A 23,026-nucleotide genomic window follows, 5' to 3' on the forward strand; every position below is an offset into this window, starting at 1 on the left:
GGGTTTACTTCAATCCCACTTTGTGATACCAGAGCTGACCCCGAACACGTGTTTCTCAGGATTAAACTTCATATTATGCTTCCTTAGAATGTCGAAAGTCTCTTGCAGATGTTTAAGATGATCACCTGCATTTGAAGACTTAACGAGCATATTGTCTATATAAACTTCCATAGTTTTTCCTATTTGATTTTCAAACATTTTGTTCATGAGCCGTTGATAAGTGGCTCTGGTATTTTTCAACCCGAAGTGCATCATATTGTAACAATATATACCGAAACTCGTTATAAACGAAGTTTTTTCCCGATCTTCCGGGTTCATGTTAATTTAGTTGTACTAAAAATAAACATCGTGGAAACTCATTAACTCGTGCTCATCTGTATCAATCATTTGATCGATGTTTGGCAGTAGAAATGAGTCTTTCGAACACGCCTTATTAAGATCTTTATAATCTACGCACATGCAAAACTTATTGTTCTTTTTAGGAAATACTACTACATTAGCTAGCGAGTCTAGATATCTTACCTCCCGTATTGAACCGATATTAAGTGAGCAGGTTACCTCTTCTTTGACAAATTTATTCATGGCTTCGGCGATCGAGCTCTTCTTTTGTCTTATCGGAGGTATGTAAGGATCCAAGCTTAACTAGTGTACGACTACCTCTGTCAGGATACCTGTCATATCCTCATGCGACCATGCAACACAATCGGCATTAGACTTAAGGAATTTAATGAAGTCGGACCTAAGTTCCGGGTGCAGTCCTGTTCCCATGTAGAATTTCCTTTCTAGGAATTCTTCGAACAATGCCACTTGCTCCAGCTCTTCCGTTGTGGACTTCATAGCATCGGTCTCTTCTGGAACTTGGAAATATCTTAGCACCTAATTATCTTCCAACGCTTGGCTAATTTCATCTAGTTCAGGAGTAGGTGTCGGGCCCTGTAATTACTATGCCACGTGTTCCCTTCCTTTGCTACTGGAGACCGAAATTGCATTCATCTCCCTTGCCGCCGGTTGGTCATCCCTTATCTGCTTAATTCCCTCGGGTGTTGGAAACTTCAGCAATTGATAGTATGTTGATGGTACAAATTTCATCTCGTGCAACCATGGCCTTCTTAGAATAATGTTGTATCCCATATCACCATCTACCACTTCGAAAAGAGTTGTTTTCATTACTCTTTCAGCATTTGTGAGTAATAAAATTTCTTCCCGAGTTGTCACACTTGCGAGGTTGAATCCGGCGAGGAGCTTTGTGGCCGGAATAATGCTTCCGATGAGTTTAGCTTGCTCCAATACTCTCCATTGTATGATATTAGCCGAACTCCCTGGATCCAATAAAATATATTTAATCTAAAAATCTAGCACATTTAAAGAAATTACCAATGCGTTGTTGTGTGGTAGCAGCAATCCATCTGCGTCCTCCTCCGTAAAAGTGATATCGTCTTCTCGAAGCCTTTTGTTATGCGTTATTGATACTTTTGTCTTCATTGCTACTGAAAAGGTGACCCCGTTAATCTCGTTCCCTCCAAAGATCATGTTGATTGTTTGACGTGGGGGACGTTCTCCCGCTTTCAAAGGCTCCGCGTTATCTCGGTTACGACCATAATTGTTCTTATCTCGGTCACTCAAAAATTCTCTAAGGTGACCATTCTTTAGTAACGTTGCCACTCTCTCCCGGAGATGTCGACAGTCCCCTGTCCGGTGGCCATTCATCCAGTGGTATTCACACCACAAGTTGGGATCCCTCTAGTTAGAATCAGATCTCATCGGTCTTGGGAACCGTGCTTCTTTGATATTTCTCATGGCTGATACCAATTTCACTATACTGACGTTAAAGTTGTGTTCTGATAATTTGGGGTAGGAAGGATCCAGTGATTTTGCCACTTCTTTATCCTGCAGTGATCGATTATTCTGACCGCTATCGGTCCTCCTGTTGATCGTGAACCTATCCGATGTACGGAAACCTCTACTACGCCCTTTAGTTCGTTCGTAAGGCAAGAATCGGCCCCTCGAAGTCCGCTTGTCCGCATCATAATCATCCTTTGATTTTTCCTTATTCTTTTCCCGTTCTTTGATCGACGATGGAAAACTAACCTGGTCATCTTCGATCCTTATTTTTGATTCATACCGGTTGTGGACGTCCGTCCAGGTCGTTGTTTGAAACTCGAGTTGGCTTTCTTTCAATTTTTGGGAAGTGTCTGAACTCCCCGGATTCAATCCTTTGGTGAACGCCCCAACCGCCCATTCATCCGGGACAGCCGAGAGCATCATTCTCTCCTTCTGGAATACGGTAACAAACTCTCGTAGCAGCTCGGACTCTCCTTGCACTATCCTAAATATGTCGGCCTTTCGGGCATGTACTTTTTTGCTGCGGCATGAGCCTTGATGAAAGAATCCGCAAGCATTTTGAAGGAATCTATGGAATGCTCAGGTAACAACGAATACCACGTCAAGGCCCCCCTTGTGAGGGTTTCTCCAAATTTCTTTAGCAGCACATATTCAATTTCGTGAGGAGCTAAATCATTCCCTTTTATCGCTGTTGTGTAGGTGGTAATATGCTCCTGGGAGTCTGAAGTTCCATCATACTTTGGCATTTCAGAAATTTTGAAATGCTGTGGGATTAACTCTGGTGCCGCACTTGGCTTGTATGACAATTAAGTATACTTCTTCGAGTCTGGGCCTTTCAGCACTGGTGGTGTGCCGGGGATCTGGTCCATGCAGGCATTTACTTCCCTCATGAACCGTAAAATTTTATTCTTGAAAGAATCGTTCTCGTTGTTGAGACTGGATCTGTTCCCCCGCCCTATCGGAGCCAATTTCACCCCTATGAGTGTTATTGTCGATCCTCCGCGTTGTTTGATTCGTGGGAATCCCGGGAGGGATCGGATCTCTTTTGGTTTGCATTATTTGAAGCTCCCGACGGTGCTTGCTTCAACCCCGTCATAACTTTATCTTGTCGCGTGAGGTGGCCTAGAATGATCGCTTGTTTCTCTTACAAGACCCTTACCGCGTCGACGACATGCTCTTCATCAACATCATCGGGAGTGGTCCCCCGAACATGTCGAAGATACTATCTGTCATGCACTGGTATAGCGTCACTCTCTTTCTTATGGGTATCACTGATTGAGTCATCTGAATGAGGTTGATCCCCTCTAATCTCGGGGTTGTGCATGTCATTAACAGTGTTATCTGCCATTTTTTATGATTATTTTACGACAAAAACGATCAAAACACGTTAGTAAAAAAGGCAAGGATCAATTTAATTACACGACTATCTAGTCCCCACTGTGGGCGCCAAATTATTTACCCGTAAAGCGGTACAGTTGAATTTATATGTAGTTTTTAGATAAGTGAATTAATTTGATCCTGAAATAAATAAATAATTGAAGAGTTACACAATACTTAGCATTAAGATATAGACGAAACAGTAGAAGCAACAATTTCGGGAATAAGGTTTCCGGGTATAACAACAAAAGAATTGAGAAATCAGAAGATAAAATTGGATTGGGCTTTGTATAAAATATAGTATAAGTTTGCGAGAAAATTCATCCTCCTTACAATGACAACTGAGCTCACTATTTATAGCTATGAAGAAAGTTCTAGGGTCTTACCCTTCTTTAATGTCAATTATGAGGGTTATTTATGAAGATGTAATGGTGAACATAAATGCCAAATTCCTTATAACGGATAACTGCTCTTAATGCTATGAATATTCTCTATTGAATGCTACCGGGAGAGGAACATTTATCACATCTTTATGAGCATTATTTTTCTCGGTGACAAACAAAACAGTTGTCTTCAGTCTTCAGTCATCTCCCTGTCTTGGGCTCCACGTATCATAACATATTTTGCCTTTTCGTTTTGAGATTTGACCATATGCGCTTGGGGTTAAATTTGAATTAAGTTTTACTTATGCCTATATTTTGATCTTGAAATCGAGTCCTATAACTTTATTTGACATCGAGAAGTATTAATTTGTAGTCTTGCATGTTTCACCATCATCTCTTTGATAATTGGGGAAGGAATTCGAATTAATTTTCCGATTTTTCATTTTACTTTCACGATTCACGGTTTTATGTTCGCAGAGATAGAAAAATATACAGTCAGATATCTCCATAACATCGTCTCTATAGAATAACTATTCACTATAAAAGTCAAATTTTCCGTAGAACCAATTTTTTAAATTATATTTTACCTCTCTATAATAACTTTTTATCTATAACAGCAACATCTATATTTATAGCATAATTACTCCTCTATATAAGCCATATAGAATCATTAAGATTACTAATAATAATTTTAAAAATATGCCTATAATCATTTCCATTGAACAAAATTTCTATCTTGCATAAGATATAATGAAAAATTGCACATGATATCTTTTCCATTAAATAAATTTTAAAAAATATTTAAATAAAAAATTTAATTGTTAAGCTATTAGATTGTCTGCAAGGAAAAGTTATTGAATACATTTTTGCTAAAATTCTGGACATGAATCTTCGCTAATTCAAGCGTTATATCGCTAGTAAGAGAATGAAATCTACGAAAAGATACAATTACAAAGTTCTTCTATCAATCTTGAACGATTTTATTTTTCTAGGTAGCTTTAAAATGTTTGCCTTAGAGTTTAAATCTTTATTAGTTGAGTTATGAATTTATTAAGAATGTATTAGCTTTCTTCAATATTTAACTAGTGAAATATGCATATCTTTTGAGATTTTAAATTTGAATAATTTTTTTATCTTTTATATGTAACATTAAAAAGGAAAAAATAATTAATTTTTGAATAATTTTTATCTATAATAGCCAAAAAATATTTAAACGTCAAATGTTATTATAGGTATATAACAACCATTTATTATAAAAGCCAAAAAATATCAGAACAAACGAGACTTTTATAGAGATGATTGACTTAGAGAGGGTTACTGTACGTAGAATAAGCATTAATATGATCTTGATGGTGATCAAATTGATATTTGCCTATATATTTAGTTGAAAAGACATGTGTACATTTTCCTTTAACTTCCTTTTTCTTTATTAAGTTAGCCTGCGCCGTATGAGTCACTTCGGGGGCATCCGATCAACAATCTGCCCCTTAAAGATGCATTTTATTAAATGACCAATTGACCATTAAGAAAAAATGTTTTACAAAAAAGGACACCACTTTATTGGACTATAAATACAAGATTTATAGCTTCAAGCTTACAGGATTTATTTCAGGTGACAAGGCTAAAGTTGGTAGTCTCTCTTTATTTAACTTTCTCTGATTTGTGAATTGGGTAATTTTGTACTTTGAAATTTATTTTCAGATGATCGATTCTTATCTCCGAGTGTAGCCGCCCACGATATAGCTACAATAGACTACTATTTTTGTTCCATTAAAAAAGTTATTTGATATTTGGACATTAGACTTTTAAGAGAACTCGTCGTTATTTCTATGATCACAATTCACAAAGTCAGAATGTTCAGTCTTACTCTGGGGTGAGTTATATGAAATTTACCATCAAATTATTGTTTCAGAGATAAAATCTTTAATTTTATTAGTAACTATGTTTAGAGACTTTTGAAATTTAGAAGAAATGGTAAATGAAAAATGAGAAAAAAGACCCAAAAAAAAAAATTACTGGCGCAAAAGATGTGCTGCCTAAATATTTCCGCCAAAAAAAAACATAGAGAAAAAAGAGCATGGAAATGTCAAGAAATAAGGAAATCTAGAGACTTTTGTATTGTATTATTTTTTTAAATACAATGTTTGTTTTGATTGTTACTTCAATTTTATTGTACTGTATCGTTAAATTACTCGTTACGTAAAGATGAAATGCATCACTTTATGCAACGACCGATTTGGTGTGGTCGCATCATTACCTTTTTTTTTTTTTCTCATTTGCTATTTATTATTATTTAATAATCCTATTTTATCTTTTCTCCTGCCTCTTTATATAATAACTCTATCTCGTATCTTACCCTTTTTTTTTGTAATATTACAAGTTTATTTTTCATATCATTGGTGCATGACATCATGAAACGACGTCAAATAATATGATCTATCCAAATATTATATACATCATAACGATACAGTGCAATACAATACGATACATAACAATCATCCAAACAAGCTACTCCTTCTGGTCCACTTTAAGTAAAAATTTTGGTTGTTTTGACACATATTAAGGAATCAATATTTTAATATTAATTAACAATGTAATTAATCATATTGACCTTAATTTGTTTATTGAAAATACAACAAATATTCCTAGGCTCTTTATTCTAAAGGCAACTTTGAATTTTTTTTTTTTTTTTTTTTGATATTTGAAAGTATCAAATATTATGTATCATAAAAAAAGGCCAAAAGATCAATTAAAATGGACGAGAGGAAGTAAGGTACAATGAATCATGAAATTTGCCATCATATCATTGTTTCAGATTAATTATTATTATTGCAAATAGTGTTTATTAGTAACTGTATTTAGAGCTTTTGAAATTTAAAAGAAATGGTAAATGAAAAATGAAAAACCAAAAACAAAAAAAATAAAAAATAAAAATGGGGGGGGGGGGGGGTGCGGGGTGCGGGAGAAAGGAATAAAAGTAATCGTAAAATGAAAATAGCAATTCCCGGGAGATTTGCATAGAACCCGCGAAAAGCAAAAATATTTATGTCATAGGATACTAGTTAAGCTGGCATAATGTTGTCCATCTACTGAAATTGATAGATATTACTAAAGAAGACAAAAAAACAAAAAATAGAAAAAATAAATAGGGACCAATCCTCCGTCACGTGCTGGACTTATTTTAAATTGGATTATCTCAAAACGTTACAATCAAACATGGGTAAGGGACAGCATATATATATATATTTGAAGACACATTCATTAGACCTCACTCTGAGAAAATTAGTATGATCTCAATCCTAGGGATCGACAAAAGTTTGGAAAAAACTCTTTTAGTTCCGAGAAATTGATCACTTACTCTCTCCGTCTCAAATTATTTGCCTTTTTTTTTTCTTTTACACGCTTTTTAAGAAAATACTCCTTTGATCTCAAATTATCTGTGATAATTCTCTTGTATACGCCCCTTAAGAAAAATTAATCAGGATATAATTTTGATTACTTTACCCTTATTCATGTGTTAATATTTAATCTTTCTTCATTGGTAGTTGAACAAAGTTGTCCATAATTGACATGTTTATAGTCTTCAAAAATAATTATTACTAAGGGCAAAAAAAATGAAGAAAATAATCAATTTTATCTTGAATTTCTAAAATAACAAATAATTTGAGACAACTATTTTTAGTAACCACGACTGATAATATGAGATGAGGGAATATTAAATATGAGAGTTTTTTTTTTTTTTTTTTTACTGTTTTACCCTTATTTATGTCGTAAGATATAATAACTCTTCATTTAATATTTACTCATAATTGAGGTATTTGTAGTGTTCAAGACCAATTAATATTAAGGATAGAATAGGAAAAAGATAACTAATTTAGTTTTGAACTTCTAAAATGACAAATAATTTGAAATAATTATTTGTAGAAACTACTACAGATAATTTGAGACGGAGGGAGTATATTATAGGAGTAATAAATAAATACAAAATTACCATAAAAAATTATAATGAGATGAATAGGATTTTTTTATTTTTAATCAGAGGTTCGGGTTCGACTTTGAGAATGAAAAAAAAAATTGACCGAGAGCGCTTATCTTTTAAAAAGCGAATCAAAACTAATCGAAACCATTATAAATATCGGACACCCCAAAAAAAATATGGAAGATAAACAATGATTTCACTTATGAAAATACTTATTGGATGTTCCCTACTTTATAGATGGAATGAACTACAAGTTTCCTGAATAACATGGTATTTCCATGATCACAAAGTCCAGGCTTTGCTCTTGTGTGAGTTAAAACGAAATTTACCATCATATTGTTGTTTCAGTGATAATATTTTATTGCAAATAGAATTTATCAATAACTATATTTAGAGACTTTGGTGATAAATAAAAATGAGAAAATAAGAAGAACAAGAAGAATAATGTGTTCATCACATCTTCCACACACTAAATGCAAAAATTGAAAAGTCAAAAATATTGATATGACTCTAAATTCACAACCATTTTTTAAATTTGAGAGGATCTCTTCATGTGAAGCCAATATTTAATACAGACCTCCTTTCTTGCACGTTCAATTGCAATCTCAACATATAGTGAAGCTTCAATTAATTGAAATTTATGCGCCTAAGCTGGGGCGACTCGATATACTTTGGGTCTAAAGCACAACTACAATTGAAGGCCCAAATTTTTTATAATCGATTTCATAGTAATTATTTTTTAGTTGGTAATATAGCTAACCGATTTAATTATTCTTGAGACGTTATTGATCTTGTATAAGATTTTATCTATTTTTATTTTGAAAATCTTCTTTTCGTTGAGGCAATTGTTAGGCATTTAAAAAAGACTAAAGTCTTTTTATGTAATTAAGTATTTCAATTAGAGTATTATCTGCTACTTGTACTACTTTCCTTAACACTGTACTTCAAATACCAAAATTTATTTTCAAATACCAAAATTTAAATAAATTTTGATTATTCAAATGATGTTTACCCTCACAATGTTCTCAATTACTAAATACGCAATACTATTTTGAGTTACTCTCGATCTTCATTTTTTTATAAATAAATATAACTTTAATCAGTTATTTGTTAAAATTTTTTGAGGGACAAGAGTTCTAATTAGGGAATTTGGTGCATCATTTACGTTAGGAACTGTTAGGTGAGCCCGATCAAAGAGCATTACGCGTGTTTCAAACGCATAATCGGACGCTTGAGATGTAACACTCACGGAACTAAACCTCATAGGTGAGCCTCAAGGCGTAGTGCTCCATCTCGAGACGAGCCCCGAAACGAGTCTACAAAAAAGTCTTAAAAAACATTGTTTAAGACCTCCGTTAAAGATGACGTTTCTAACCGTTGGCGATAAATCCCTTACCATTGACGAGGCATTAGATTTTGCCACATGTCCTATATTGGCAAATCTAGTCATGTAGTGCTTCACTCTCTTGATCACATGGAAAGATGACAAATACAATAATTTTCTCAAAATATACCAACTTTCCACAACAATAACTAATGACTAATTGAAAATGTTCATACATGAAAATGCGTCATTGGATTCTCTTAGGGAAGAACCACTTGTTTATATAATAGTAATGACTTTTCAGCTTCTTTTACATCAAATGCCCCCTATGTTTTATTTTTGTACTTCTAACATAAATTGAAAATGAGTGGAGAAAATATGAAAAAACAAAAAGAAAAGAAAAAGATAAATAGGGTTTTAGCATATGTAAGATGCCAAGTTACCTTCTCCACTACCACAAAAAGATAACAATAATAGTACTAACTTTAATAAAACTATACACACATTTTGTGACAGAGACACCATTTAGCAAGGGTGTCATTTGACGTCACTTTACAAAGAATTTCATTTATTTATGTAAATAATATTCTTTTTATATATATATATATATATATATAGTACCGCAATACTAATTGAAAATAATACAAAATATCAAATTTAAAAAAATATCCTTAAAAATTAAAAGTAGCACAATTTCAGACACAAGCTACTTAAAAATCGAGTTGATGATATGTGATAATAAGCCGACATGAATCGATTGTGGAAAATTGCCCATCCACACACGTAATTTGTCTAGGATTCCAATTAGATAATGGATAGACGTGCATCTCTCCAAATAGATCTCGATCTAGGTCCTCGATTTATAAATAATAAATTCTATATGGAATTATGGAAAAAACAAATACAGAAAATCTCACATGTATAAAGAATCAGTCTTGGAAAAGCTTCTCATTTACTTATCAAAGTCGTGAAAAGAAATACTCTTTGTTACTTTTTGAAAGGTTTGCTTTGGGCGTTTCGAATTAATATTTGATACTATTTGTCATGAAAAAGTACAGCTTTCCTATTTTTTATCAGTGAAATGTTTGGTGATTAAGACAGTTTAGAATGCTAATTAAGCAAGATATCTGGATGATTTCCAATGAGAGTAATTATCACACTGATTCTTTAGTCTCTCCTTGATTTTAGAGGTTCCGCCAAACTCAATATAATTTTGATCCAAATTTTATATTTTTTTTAATTATGTAGTATATATTATTAGTTCCCAGTAATTAAAAAATATTAAAAATATCAAACACTTAAATTTCAAATTCTATAACTCTGCCTCGCTAATACTTCCTTCCTTTTTACCCTAGAGACGTTGCATGAGGAACATACAACTTATATGCAGGGGCGGATGTATCATAAAAGCTACCCGTTCAACTGAACTCATAACTTTAGACACATAACATAAATTAAAGTGTAACATCCACAAAAATTATAAAATAATATATATATATATATATATATATATATATATATATATATATATATATATATATATATGAACCCATAACTTTAAAAATATAGTGGGGTCAATAAAATTTTTAAATATTGATCAACCCCATAAAGTTTAATTCTTGGATCCGCCTCTACTTAAATGAGTGCTAATTAACACAACATAACCACAATCTTAGGAAGGTTCAACATCAAAGGATTAGTTTCAAATGGAGTTGTATAAGGGTGAAGTCGAGCTCATGGTGCATCCCGGCCTCCGACAAAATAAGCCAGGCTCGAGACACGGCGGCAAGGGACTAAAATCGAGCCAAAGTCCCACCGGGCCAGAACCCGGGGGCATGCCGTTTACCCTCAAGAATATCGAAGCCACGGTCTCGGAATCAATTCTAGCCTCGAATGACTTTGAAGAACATTGTCAAACAATCCATCATAACCAACAAAAAGCCGAAGTATCCGTGACCGGTCGAATATCACGGCAGGGATCTCGGCACGTATTGATAAGGAACCGGCAATCAGTGAATCTGAAGATTTTTTACCTTTTATAGAGTTGTGCCTAAAGTAGGACTCCCCTACTATATAAAAGGGGTCTGATAATTGATGAAGGACATTGTAACACGCACTCAAAATCAATATATTATTATTTTCTCTGTCTTTAGCTCTTGCTCTTTTCGATGTGTACTGGTCGTGGTGAGCTCAGCTCGAGAGTGGATATTTCACTAAGGCTGAAACTATCCAACTCGTGTGGTTTGAATTTATTTTATCTTTGTTTGTTTAATACTAACTTAATTTATCGCTTTGTATCAAGTTAATCCGTGTATCCTTTAAAATCACTTACAAATTTAATTGTTATCTGATTTTGGGGGTAAATAGTTCGGCGCCCACCGTGGAACTAAAGATAATAGCGGTAATTTAATACAAATTCTCGTAACATACCCTATTTTACACTTGTTCTTTTATGTGTCTTTGATTCCAGGTTAAAGTCAAAATGTCAAACCCCTAGTATGCCCCCCTAAACATGGATTCCCACTCCAGTCACCATGGCTAGAACAACAATGTAGCACCCGGTAACGAGGTGCCCCCAATCGATCTTAGCGGAGTTTCGATCGCGGAGCCTATCGACGCCAGTTCACATGTGGCCATCAATACAAATTTGCCTACCGATCCTGAGAACAATGTGCGTAGGGAAGTCTGATCGATTGCCCATAATACGCACATCGGTGAAAACTATGTGATCAATTTGTGGGTGATCTTCAAAATGTTACAACCTCAACAGGTGGCAATAGCCTAGTTGCAGAACCAAAGCCGAGCGTCGAACAGGGTTGAGCCTGAGCCATCCTGGGAAGTCACACGCAGAAATGAACTGATCACGGAGAGGACAAATGAAAATGAATCGGGGACTAACTCCGAGATCATAAATATGCTCGAGGAACTGACAAAACGGATAGAATCGGGGGAGAAGAAAATTGAAGCCAATGACAAAAAGGTGAAAACCTACAATTCTAGGGTCGACCAAATCCTAGGAGCACCTCCGATATTGAGGGGCCTAGATTCCAAGAAGTTTGTTCAAAAAACTTTTCCTCCGAGCACAGCTCCGAAGCCGATCCCAAAGATGTTCCACATCCTCGAGACTCCTACGTACAATGGAACGACCGACTCAAATGAGCATGTAACTTCCTACACATGCGCCATCAAAGGGAATGACTTGGAGGATGATGAGATCGAGTCTATCCTGCTAAAAAGGTTCGGGGAAACTTTATCCAAGGGATATATGATATAGTATCATAACCTACCTCCTAATTCTATTGACTCGTTTGTTATGCTTGCAGATTTCTTCATAAAAGATCATGGCGGGGCTATCAAGGTCGAGACCAGGAAGTTCGATCTTTTCAAAGTGAAGTAGAGGGATAATGAGATGCTTAGGGTATTCGTGTCCCGATTTCAAATGGAACGGATGGACTTGCCTCCGGTCGCGGACGATTGGGCCGTTCAAGCCTTCACCCAAGGACTCAATGCGCGAAGCTCGTTGGCTTCACAACAGTTAAAACAAAATTTGGTGGAGTATCCGGCTGTCACTTGGGCTGACATGCATAATCGATATCCATAAAAAATCAGGGTCGAAGACGATCAACTCGGGGCCCTTTCCGAGTTCGTTTACCCCGTCAGAGCCATCGACGGAGTCAAGAGAGATGTCGATCGTGAACCGAGGTCGAACATGGATCGGTATCAACCATATAATGGAGATCGAAGAGGTAGTGGATCTGGGTGAAATCCCATGAAAAGTGAAAGAAGGAGTGATCGAGGTCAAAATAATCGCGGACTCATGAGCAAAAAAAATTTTGACAGGCTCATCGGGCCTAAGGAGGCGGCAAGGCTATCAGAGTAAAACTTTAATTTAAACATCGCCGCCATTGTATCATCCATTGGACGAATCAAAGACACCAAATGGCCTCGACCTCTATAGTCCGACACAACCCAAAGGGATCCTAATCTAATGTGCAAATATCATGGCACTCACAGCCACATAACAGAAGTTTGCTGACAATTAAGGGAGGAAGTAGCCCGGCTATTCAACAACGGACACCTCCGAGAGTTCCTCAGTGATTGAGCGAAGAACCACTTCAGGAACAAAGATTGTAGTAAAAAGATTGAGCATGAGGAACCTCAGCACGTCATTAACATGATCATCGATGGGGTCGACGTTCCCCAGGGGCCGATGCTGAAGCGCACTAAAGTATCCATCACAAGGGAAAAACGGACTCGGGATTATGTGCCGAAAGGAACATTATCCTTCAACGACAAAGACGTTGAGGGGATCGTGCAGCCCCACAACGATGCACTGGTAATATCAACACTCATAAATAAATCTCGAGTTAAGCATTTGTTAATTGATCCAGGTAGCTCGGCCAACATCATCAGATCGAAGGTCGTGGAAAAGCTCGATCTACAAGATCAGATCGTGCATGCGGTATGAATCCTAAACGGGTTCAACATTGCACGTGAAACACCTCTAAAGGGGAGATAACATTACCGGTGAACACCGCAAGAACCATTCAGAAAATAAAGTTCTGTGTGATCGAAGGAAACATGAGGTACAATGCTTTGTTCGGAAGACCATGGATTCACAACATGAGGGCGGTACCCTCAACTATGCACCATGTGTTAAAGTTACCGACGCCGGAAGGACTAAAAAAAGTTGACGGAGAATAACCGGTCGCAAAAGAGATATTCATTGTCGACGAGGTGGTCTCGATATCCATACTTTCGACACCGAAGGAGCTGGGTCCGGTCACGAAGGGAGAAACAAAATAGCAACTACTGACACCGACTCCGTCCCAACTGGAGAAACAGGAGATGGGTGAGGACAATGACTACGGGGTTCCCAGATCTTTCATAGCTCATGTCGATTCTGACGCTACTAAAATGAAGGGTCGAGGAACTGGAGCAAGTCGTACTGATCGAGCACTTGCCCGATCGAAAGGTATACCTGGGCACGGGGTTGAGTCCTGAGCTCAGGAAAAAACTCATTCAATTTCTTATAGCTAACGAAGATTGTTTTGCTTTGTCCCACCTTGATATGACAGTGATCCCGCCGGAAATAACCACTCACAAGCTGAGCCTAGACCCAAAGTTCCACACGGTTAAACAAAAGAGGAGACCCCAGTTTGAGGTCAAACATGCTTTCATCATGGACGAGGTATCTAAACTCCTTAAAATAGGGTCCATCCGGGAGGTTAAATACCCGGTATGGTTAGCAAACATAGTACTAGTCCCTAAAAAGGGGAACAAATTAAGAATGTGTGTGGACTATAAATACTTAAATAAAGTGTGTCCCAATGACTCTTGTCTCTGCCTAATATCGATCGCATGATCGATAAAACAGCCAACCACGAGATCCTCAGTTTCCTCGATGCTTATTCCGGGTACAACCAAATTCGGATGGACCCATTGATCAGGAAAAAACTTCTTTCATCACCAAGTACGACACCTACTACTATAGCGTGATGCCGTTCGAACTAAAAAAATGCCGGCGCCACTTATCAATGCCTAGTAAATCGTATGTTCGAAGAACAAATAGGAAAATCAATAGAGGTTTACATTGACGATATGTTGGTTAAGTCCGTGTGAGAAGAGGACCATTTGAAATATTTACAGGAAACCTTCTAAATATTGAAGAAATACAATATGAAGCTGAACCTAGGGAAATGTACATTCGGAGTCAGGTGCGATAAATTTCTCGGATTCATGGTATCCAACCGGAGAATCGAGATCAACCCCGATAAGATCGAGGCCATCAAAGATATCACTGTTGTGGACAGTGTGAAGGTTGTACAAAGGTTAACCGGAGGCATAGACGCCCTAGGATGATTTATTTCGAGGTCCTCCGATAAGAGCCATCGGTTCTTCTCACTATTGAAGAAAAAGAGTAACTTCTCATGGACCCCGGAGTTCTAGCGAGCCTTGGAGGAGATCAAGCGATATCTATCGAGCCCACCACTGCTTCACATGCCGAAGACAGACGAACAACTGTACCTGTACTTGGTAGTATTGGAGATAGTGGTAAGTAAAGTCTTGGTCCGGGAAGAAAAAGGTATGCAATTTCCAATTTACTATGTTAGCACGACTCTAGGCAAGGCCGAAACTAGATACCCTCACCTAGAAAAATTGGCGCTCGCTTTGCTAAGCGCCTCTTGGAAGCTACAACCGTACTTTCAATGACACCCATTTGTGTCGTAACCACTTACCCTTTGAAGGATGTAATGCATAAACCTGAGCTCTCGGGACGGTAGGCCAATTGGGCCGTAGAGATCAGTGGGTACGATATCGAATATCGGCCTTGGACCTCCATTAAATCTCAAATTTTGGGAGACTTTATGGCCAACTTTACGCCAGTCCTAATACCTGAAGTCTAAAGAGAGTTATTGTTGAACTCACGGACTTCTTCGGGAATCTAGACCCTCTTTACGGACAGTGCCTCGAACGCAAAGGGGTCCGGACTCAGCATTGTATTGAAGCCACCAATAGGTAATGTAGTTAGACAATCTATTAGGACTGCAAAATTAACTAACAATGAGTCCGAGTATGAGGCCATGATTGCAGGTCTCGAACTGGCCAAAAGCTTGGGGGCAGAGGTGATCGAAGCTAAGTACGACTCACTATTTGTGGTAAACTAAGTTAATGGGACGTTCGATGTCAGAGAGGAACAAATTCAAAGATACCTGATTAAACTATAGGTAATGTTACATCGGTTCAAGGAGTGTACTATACAACATGTGCCTCGGGATCAAAACAGCGAGACTGATGCCCTTGCTAAGTTGGGATCGTCGGTTGACGAAGATGACTTCAACTCGGGGGTAGTCGTATAACTCATGAGATCGATAGTGGAAGAAGGTCACGCCGAAATAAAATCAATAAGCCTAACTTGGGACTGGAGAAATAAATATATAAAATATCTGAAATTTAGAAAATTGCCCTCAGACCCTAAGAAATCGAGGCCTCTGCGTACGAAGGCAGCCTAGTTCAACCTGTCCGAAGTCGGCACACTGTTCTGGAGAATGTTCGATGGCCAACTCACAATATGTCTAGGACCAGGGGGCACCAAGTATATTCTGAGGGAAATCCACAAAGGCACCTGTGGAAATAATTCGGGCGCCGAATCATTAGTTCAGAAAATAATTAGAGCCGGTTACTATTGGATTGACATAGAAAAGGACACGAAGGAGTTCGTACGAAAATGCGACGGATGTCAAAGGCATGCTCCGATGATTCATCAGCCCGGGGAGCTGCTACATTCGGTCTTGTCACCCTGGTCGTTCATGAAATGGGGGATGGACATCGTCGGCCCCCTTCCATGGGCAACCGGTAATACTCAATTTATATTGTTTATGACTGACTATTTTTATAAATGAGTTGAAGCCCAAGAGTTTGAGAAAGTCAGGGAGAAGGAAGTCATTGATTTCATCTGGGATCACATAATATGTCGGTTCGGAATACCAGCCGAGATCATGTGTGACAATGGATAGGAGTTCATCAGCAACAAAGTAAGCAAGTTTCTCGAAGATCATAAGATCAAAAGAATCTTGTCAACACCCTATCACCCTAGTGGGAACGGGCAAGTGGAGTCCACGAACAAAACCATGCTCCAAAACCTCATAAAGAGATTGACCGATGCCAAAGGAAAATGGAAAGAAATCTTGCCCGAAGTCCTATAGGCATACCGTACGATCTCGAAGTCCAGTATCGGGGCCATCCCGTTCTCGTTGGTTTACGACATCGAAGCTTTAATACTGGTCGAAGTCAGAGAATCAAGTCTCAGGTTCCTATATGCGACCAAAGAATCAAACATCGAGACCATGAATAAGAGTCTGGAACTGTTAGATGAAAGGCGCAAAGTCGCCCTCGTCCGGTTGGCCACCCAAAAATAACGGATCGAGAGGTATTACAATCGATGATCCAACCATCGATACTTCAATGTCGGGGACTTATTGTTAAAGAAGGTCACATTAAACACTCGTAACCCGAATGAAGGGAAGCTGGAGACGAACTGGAAAGGTCCGTATCAAATTATCGAGATCACCAGAAAATGGTCGTACAAACTCAGAGTAATGGACGGTGAGCGACTACCGAACAAATGGAACATAAATCACTTGAAATGATATTACTGCTAAGGTATGACCTCGTTTACTTCTTTTATTTATTTAAATTTTGGACTAACACTTGCAGGTGAGCGTCAAAGAACGATATAATTTTTTAGGCCTGAAAGCATGCGTTGCACTCTTTTTTCCTCGAACCGGTTTTTTCCCAAATGGGTTTTCCGGCAAGGTATTTAACGAGGCAATAGTTGATCGTGCTAACTCAGAATCGAAGAGCAGTTGTGAACCAATGTCAAGGATCACATCAACAAAATTCGAGGCTTCTCTATGATCAGACTCGAACACTTGGGGGCATCACCTTCGGATAATGATTTTGGCAAGTGAATGAACTTTGTGCTTGAATAGACTAGGCTTGATCGATAGGATTTACTGTAAGGGCTAAACGGTCAAATGAACTGTTCCCACATAGACCGCCCGAGCCCGGACACAAAGCTTGAACATATGTGTAACTTTGTATATTACGCAAAAAAAATGAACGGATGTTTCTACCTTGCGGATAAATATTTCGTCCCTTGAAATTCTTTCTTTCTTACATTTGATTCCCTAAAGACATCGAGCCCAAGGGCCACCTCACTTAGGGACTTTCGCCCAAGGCAGGTTCGGACGACCCGAGATAATCAAGCCTAGGGGCACAAAGCTTATTAGGTAGTGCCCGAACTTTAAAGGCTACGGCCACCCCCATTCGGGGACTGTTATCTCGGTTAAGTCGGATGACTCGGAGTAACAAGCCTACTGGGCAACACCCAAACTAGAAAGGCTACGACTATCTTAGAACGGCTCGGAGATGTCCGAGACCCGTAACCAAAAACTAAGGCCTTCAAAATTTCTAAACCGGTTACCATCGGGAAATTGTAATCCAGAATATTCTAAGTAATTTGGGGAAAGCTTCCAGTCATACCGAGCCTCCCACGAGTCTTATGCAAAATAATATCAAGAGCAAGGTCTGTCCGAACCTCCAAACAAGACCTAATTATTACGTGTTATGGCATTCAATATCATTACAATCATAAAGAAAAGAACGAAAGGAAACAAGCTTAAAAACTGTCGAAAGGAAAAAGGGCCTTTTATATATATATATATATATATATATATATATATATATATATATATATATATATATATATATATACAAATATATCTTTACAAAGGCCAAACAGCCTCAACAAAAAGTACAAAGGTGCAAAAACAAAGAAAACTTTACAAGGCACTTAAACGGCTTGGTCTTCGCCAGATCCCGTCTTATCACCGGGACCATCAGAGTCTTCTCCACCCCCGGATCCGCCTGAACCCTCGAAGGCTTTTTCGTCCTTGGGATAAGCCAACTTCTTGGACTCAGCTTCGAGCCCCTTAGCATTTTCGACCTCGTTAGACAAATTAAAACCTCGAGCATGAACTTCCTCGAGGGCCTCCATTCGGGACTGCCACTTCACATATTCGACAATGTCTTTCAGGCGGTCCTGGGATGCCTCGACATCGGCTTTATACTGGGCCGCCATCCTATCGGCATCGTCTTTGGTTACTTCAACCACCGATTTGTCCGCTTTAAGCTCCTTGGCAAGGGTCTCTCGATCGACAACAACCGAACTTAGTTGAGACCGGAGCTCCTCAATTTTCTGAGACCATACCTCAGCCTTCTACCTCATCGCTTGAAGTTGGGCCTCCATCGAGTTCAATTGCACCCGGGCGGTCTCCTTTTCCGAGGCCAGGCGGTCCATCTTACCTCTCCACTCTTTGGCCTCGACCTTGATTACATTTATCTCGGCTCGGAGTTGGTCGATTCGATCAATCTTCTGTTGGACTTGCGGGTTTTGACCATTAGTCATCGTGTCTAGCTCATCGTCACTAACTTCAAAGATTTTTATCCATTCAACCAGGTCAGCATGTTCTTTCCGAACCGCTTCCAACTCAGCTTGAAGTCTCTTAGACTCTCCTTCACGTTGCTCACTGAGAAGTTTGTACATGTCTCTCTTCTCAGCAAACACTTTGACTTTGGCTTCGAGTTGATTCAGATCATCCCGATACTGGATGAAAGTTTCGTGGTGAAGCATCGAGGCCTACAGATACGAAGAAAGATATTAGAATTGTCAATAAATTAGTTCAAGTATCAAGGGAAAAATTAAAATCATCAAGAATTATCTACAGTTACCTGATTCAGCACCTGTTGTGCTTCGTTGAACATGCAGGGCGCATCTATCTCGTTCATTTTGGCCTGGTCTTCTTCGTTCACCAGGCACCGGAGGTAATTGGCCACCCCTACGGGAGCGAAAAGAACCGGGGTATCCTCTGAAACGATGATGATAATGGACCGCTTCCAACCAGGATCCACACTCGGGGCAGAGAACTGGTTGATCAGTTTCAGGCTCGAGTTAGGCCCACTTGCCCCCGAGGACAAACTTTTCCTCGGTACCTCTAAGTCACCTAATCCGATGACATCCTACATGGTGGTGGAATCCACACCATCAAAAAAGCAGCAGAGGGGGTCGTCTGCTCCATGGGCCCCCTCGTTGGGGGCGCTCTTTCACCGTTTTGGGCCTCGTTATATATGGACCCGGTAAACGAGGGTGACTCGGTGTTGTCAATCACGCCAAGTGCTTCCTTCGGGGCACTGCCCGCATCCCAAAATGCCTCAGTCCCGATTTTCTCATCGACCTCCCTGGCTTGAGGCATATCATGGATCTCTGGTTCAGAGGTCCATTGCTCTTCGAACTGCGACGGCTCGCGAGCCACCAGAACGAAAGATTCTTCTTCCTCGGACTCGTCCCTCAGCCAATAGAGCAAATCTAAAGCTGGTGCTCGGGAGCTGATGTTTTCCTTTGACTTGCGTACCGGCCTTCTCATTGTTTTCTTTTTCTCTGAGCTCGGGGAACTCAAAGCCCTCTTCCTTCTCCTCTCTTCGGCCTGTCTCAGAGCAGGGGACTCGACAGGTAAGCCCTCACCACCGACTGGAGTCCTAAGCTCGACATCCTTAGATAAACCTACAAAAAGAAGTAAAGGGAGTAAGAGTTTAATGTTAAAAGGAGAATCCTAACACAACCTACTCAGGAAAGAAGTCTCACCATGGGAACAGGCCTCCCAACGGCCCTTCGAGAGTTTGCTCCATGAGCATTCGGAGTTGGGCATATGTGAAATGATAACCTCGACCTAGTCTTTGATTCGAGGGACAACATTTGGGACCTGAGCGACGGTTGCACCACCACAAAGCACCGATAAGGAAAATAGAAGTAAGTATAAAATTAGTATTCGAATGTAAGTTCTACTAACGTGACGTATGCCACTTCTCGGGGAATGGCCAGCACTCAGCAGGTATCAAGTCTAAAGTCCTCACTCGGACAAAACGACATTGCCGGCCTCGATCCCGGTCCTTATCAATACTTTAGAACGGAGATTTACTGGCCCGACACACAAGCTTTATCAGCCCCCTACGGAAGAATCGGGGACTGTATAAGTAGAGAAGATGATCAATGGTTAACGAGCACCCATCAATTTTTTCACAAAATACAGGAGGAGGATCACGATCCTCCAAAGTGATGGATGAATCTGGCCTAGGCACACGTTGTACCTCTTGCAGAAATCCAATATGATCGGGTCTATCGGCCCCAATGTAAAGGGATAAGTGTAAAAACTTTATATCCCTCGACATAAGTGGTAATGGACTCTTCAGGGTCGGGGACCACTATGTCTTTATCGCCCCAGCTGCAGTCTTTTCGAACCGTAGAGAGGACCTCTTTGGTAATCGAGTAGATGTATCTCGGGACCTCCTCACACCGACCTTGTACGGAGGAAGGCTTTTCAACCTTGAAATCGATGTTGACTGAGCATCCCCCGGGGATGAACATTTTCAAAGGGGGTTCAGGTACTGGTTCACTGATGGCCGCGCGTGGGGCGGTCTCCTCGACTCAGTAACCGGCCGCGAAGTGGAAAGATCATCTTTCTGGGGAACGGGTTTGGAAGTCTTTGCCATTTTTTTAGAAAATGAAGATGGAGGAAAATCTGAGAAAGATGAAGAAAGAAAGGAAGTTAAAGGATTAGACTTGTTGGCTTGAGAAGAATATGGGTAAAATTTCTTGCAAAGGACCTCGAATATGGGTAACAGTGCTAAAGAGTATTGAAATCCTGAAGGTACGAGGGTAGTAGGTTTGATGTAAAGTAAAAATGAATAAAAGAGGGGGTATTTATAGTAGTTCAACGGCGTTTCACATTCAGGGACGGCCGACTGGCGGCTGACATGCATTTAATGCCATTATGACTTGACTGACGAGATATTTCGGATGTTTTGTCGTTTCTGTCACGATGTGTCGAAGTAAGAATCGAAAGCTCATGTCGTTTCTCGCCGTTTACTCTCCGAAAAATGAGGGGACTATCTGTATACTGGTGAAGTCGAACTCATGGTACATCCCAGCCTCCGACAAAATAAGCCAGGCTCGAGACATGGCGGTAAGGGACCGAAATCGAGCCAAAGTCCCACCGGGCCAGAACTCGGAGGCATGACGCCTGCCCTCGAGAATATCGAGGCAATGGTCTCGGAATCGGTCCTAGCCCTGAACGACTTTGAAGAACATTGTCAGACAATCCAGCATAGCCAACAGAAAGCCGAAGTATCCATGACCGGCCGAATATCACGGCGGGGATCTCGGTACGTATCTACAAGGAAACGACAATAAGTGAATCAGAAGATTTTTTATCTTTTATAGAGTTGTACCTAAAGTAGGACTTCCCTACTATATAATGAGGGTCTGATAATTCATGATGCACATTGTAATACGCACTTAAAAGTAATATATTATTATTTTCTCTATCTCTAGCTCTTACTCTTTTCCATTTGTACCGATTGTGGTGAGCCCGACTCGAGAGTGGCTATTTCACTAAGGCTGAAACCATCCAACTCGTGTGGTTTGAATTTATTTTATCTTTGTTTGTTCAATAGTAACTTAATTTATCGCTTTGTATCAAGTTAATCTGCGTATTCTTAAAACCAATTACAAATTTAATTGTTATCCAATTTTGATGGTAAGCAGGAGTAGTGTAGGGTAATATTTAATCTCTGTGATCATAGATAGCCACAAATAATTTAAAAAATTCATAGGGTGTTATGGATTTATGAGATATTCATTGTAAGAACGGATAAATTTCATAAAAGGTCACACCCCTATGTCTTTTTTGTCATTAAAGTTACACAACTTTGTATCGTAACATAAAAATCACATGACTTTCACCAACGTCTCAAATAATATGAACGTATATATATCGAGTATTTAACTCATATCTTTAAAGAAGGTCGCAACTGTTAGAGGGTGCACTTAAGTTTCTACGTACAGTAATTCTTTATCACCTCCTTAGTCCTTCCCACTAGTTTCGTAGATATTTTGCTGGTTTTGATCAATAATCATAAGTAGTTGAAAGAGACTAAGGCGGTATTGACAAAGCAATAATTCAGTGAAATTGAGGAGATCTAGTGAATCATCATCATATAAATATATTTGTTTTTCATATAAGTTTTGAAAAATAATATGTGGCTATACCAAATTAGCTGGTACATAATTTCCAATATTGTCAATTACTTCAGACTTGGAGGACTTAAATCTTGCAACTACATACTACTATATATCTTGTAGTATCATAGGTACGTTCCTTTTAAATTAATTCTATTGTAGGCGTTTGAAAAAAATATAAGCTTCTAGCACATATATGCTAAATCGATAATTGTTTCGTTAACTATTATTAATTGATTAACCGATAATCGATATCTTATTATTCCGTCATCTATTTAGCATATTTATAAATTGATAATCAATAAACCTAAACAAAATGCTCAAATACTTTAATATGACCAAAGTTTTGACATTTTCCTCGCCTAACTTAAGTTACACTCTTGACCAAAAGAAAAGAGGGAAAAAAAAAACACAATTATTGCATTTCAGTATAGTCATAATAATTATAACTCAACGATAGATCTTGAGGATGAACTGGATTAACA

General features: G+C 38.8%; 1 protein-coding gene across 1 annotated transcript; it reads right to left on the reverse strand.

The window, feature by feature from the left end:
* Positions 1 to 942: 942 nt before the first annotated feature.
* On the reverse strand, positions 943 to 3,190 carry LOC138903035 (uncharacterized). The gene is made up of 2 exons (XM_070190943.1): positions 3,115 to 3,190; positions 943 to 1,319 (listed from the first exon to the last, which is right to left on the reverse strand). The coding sequence occupies exons 1-2, from the start codon at positions 3,188 to 3,190 to the stop codon at positions 943 to 945; spliced, it is 453 nt and encodes a 150-aa protein (XP_070047044.1).
* Between the last annotated feature and the right edge of the window lie 19,836 nt (positions 3,191 to 23,026).

This window comes from Nicotiana tomentosiformis, chromosome 12 (genome assembly GCF_000390325.3).
Source record: "Nicotiana tomentosiformis chromosome 12, ASM39032v3, whole genome shotgun sequence".
NCBI classification, from domain to species: Eukaryota; Viridiplantae; Streptophyta; class Magnoliopsida; order Solanales; family Solanaceae; genus Nicotiana; species Nicotiana tomentosiformis.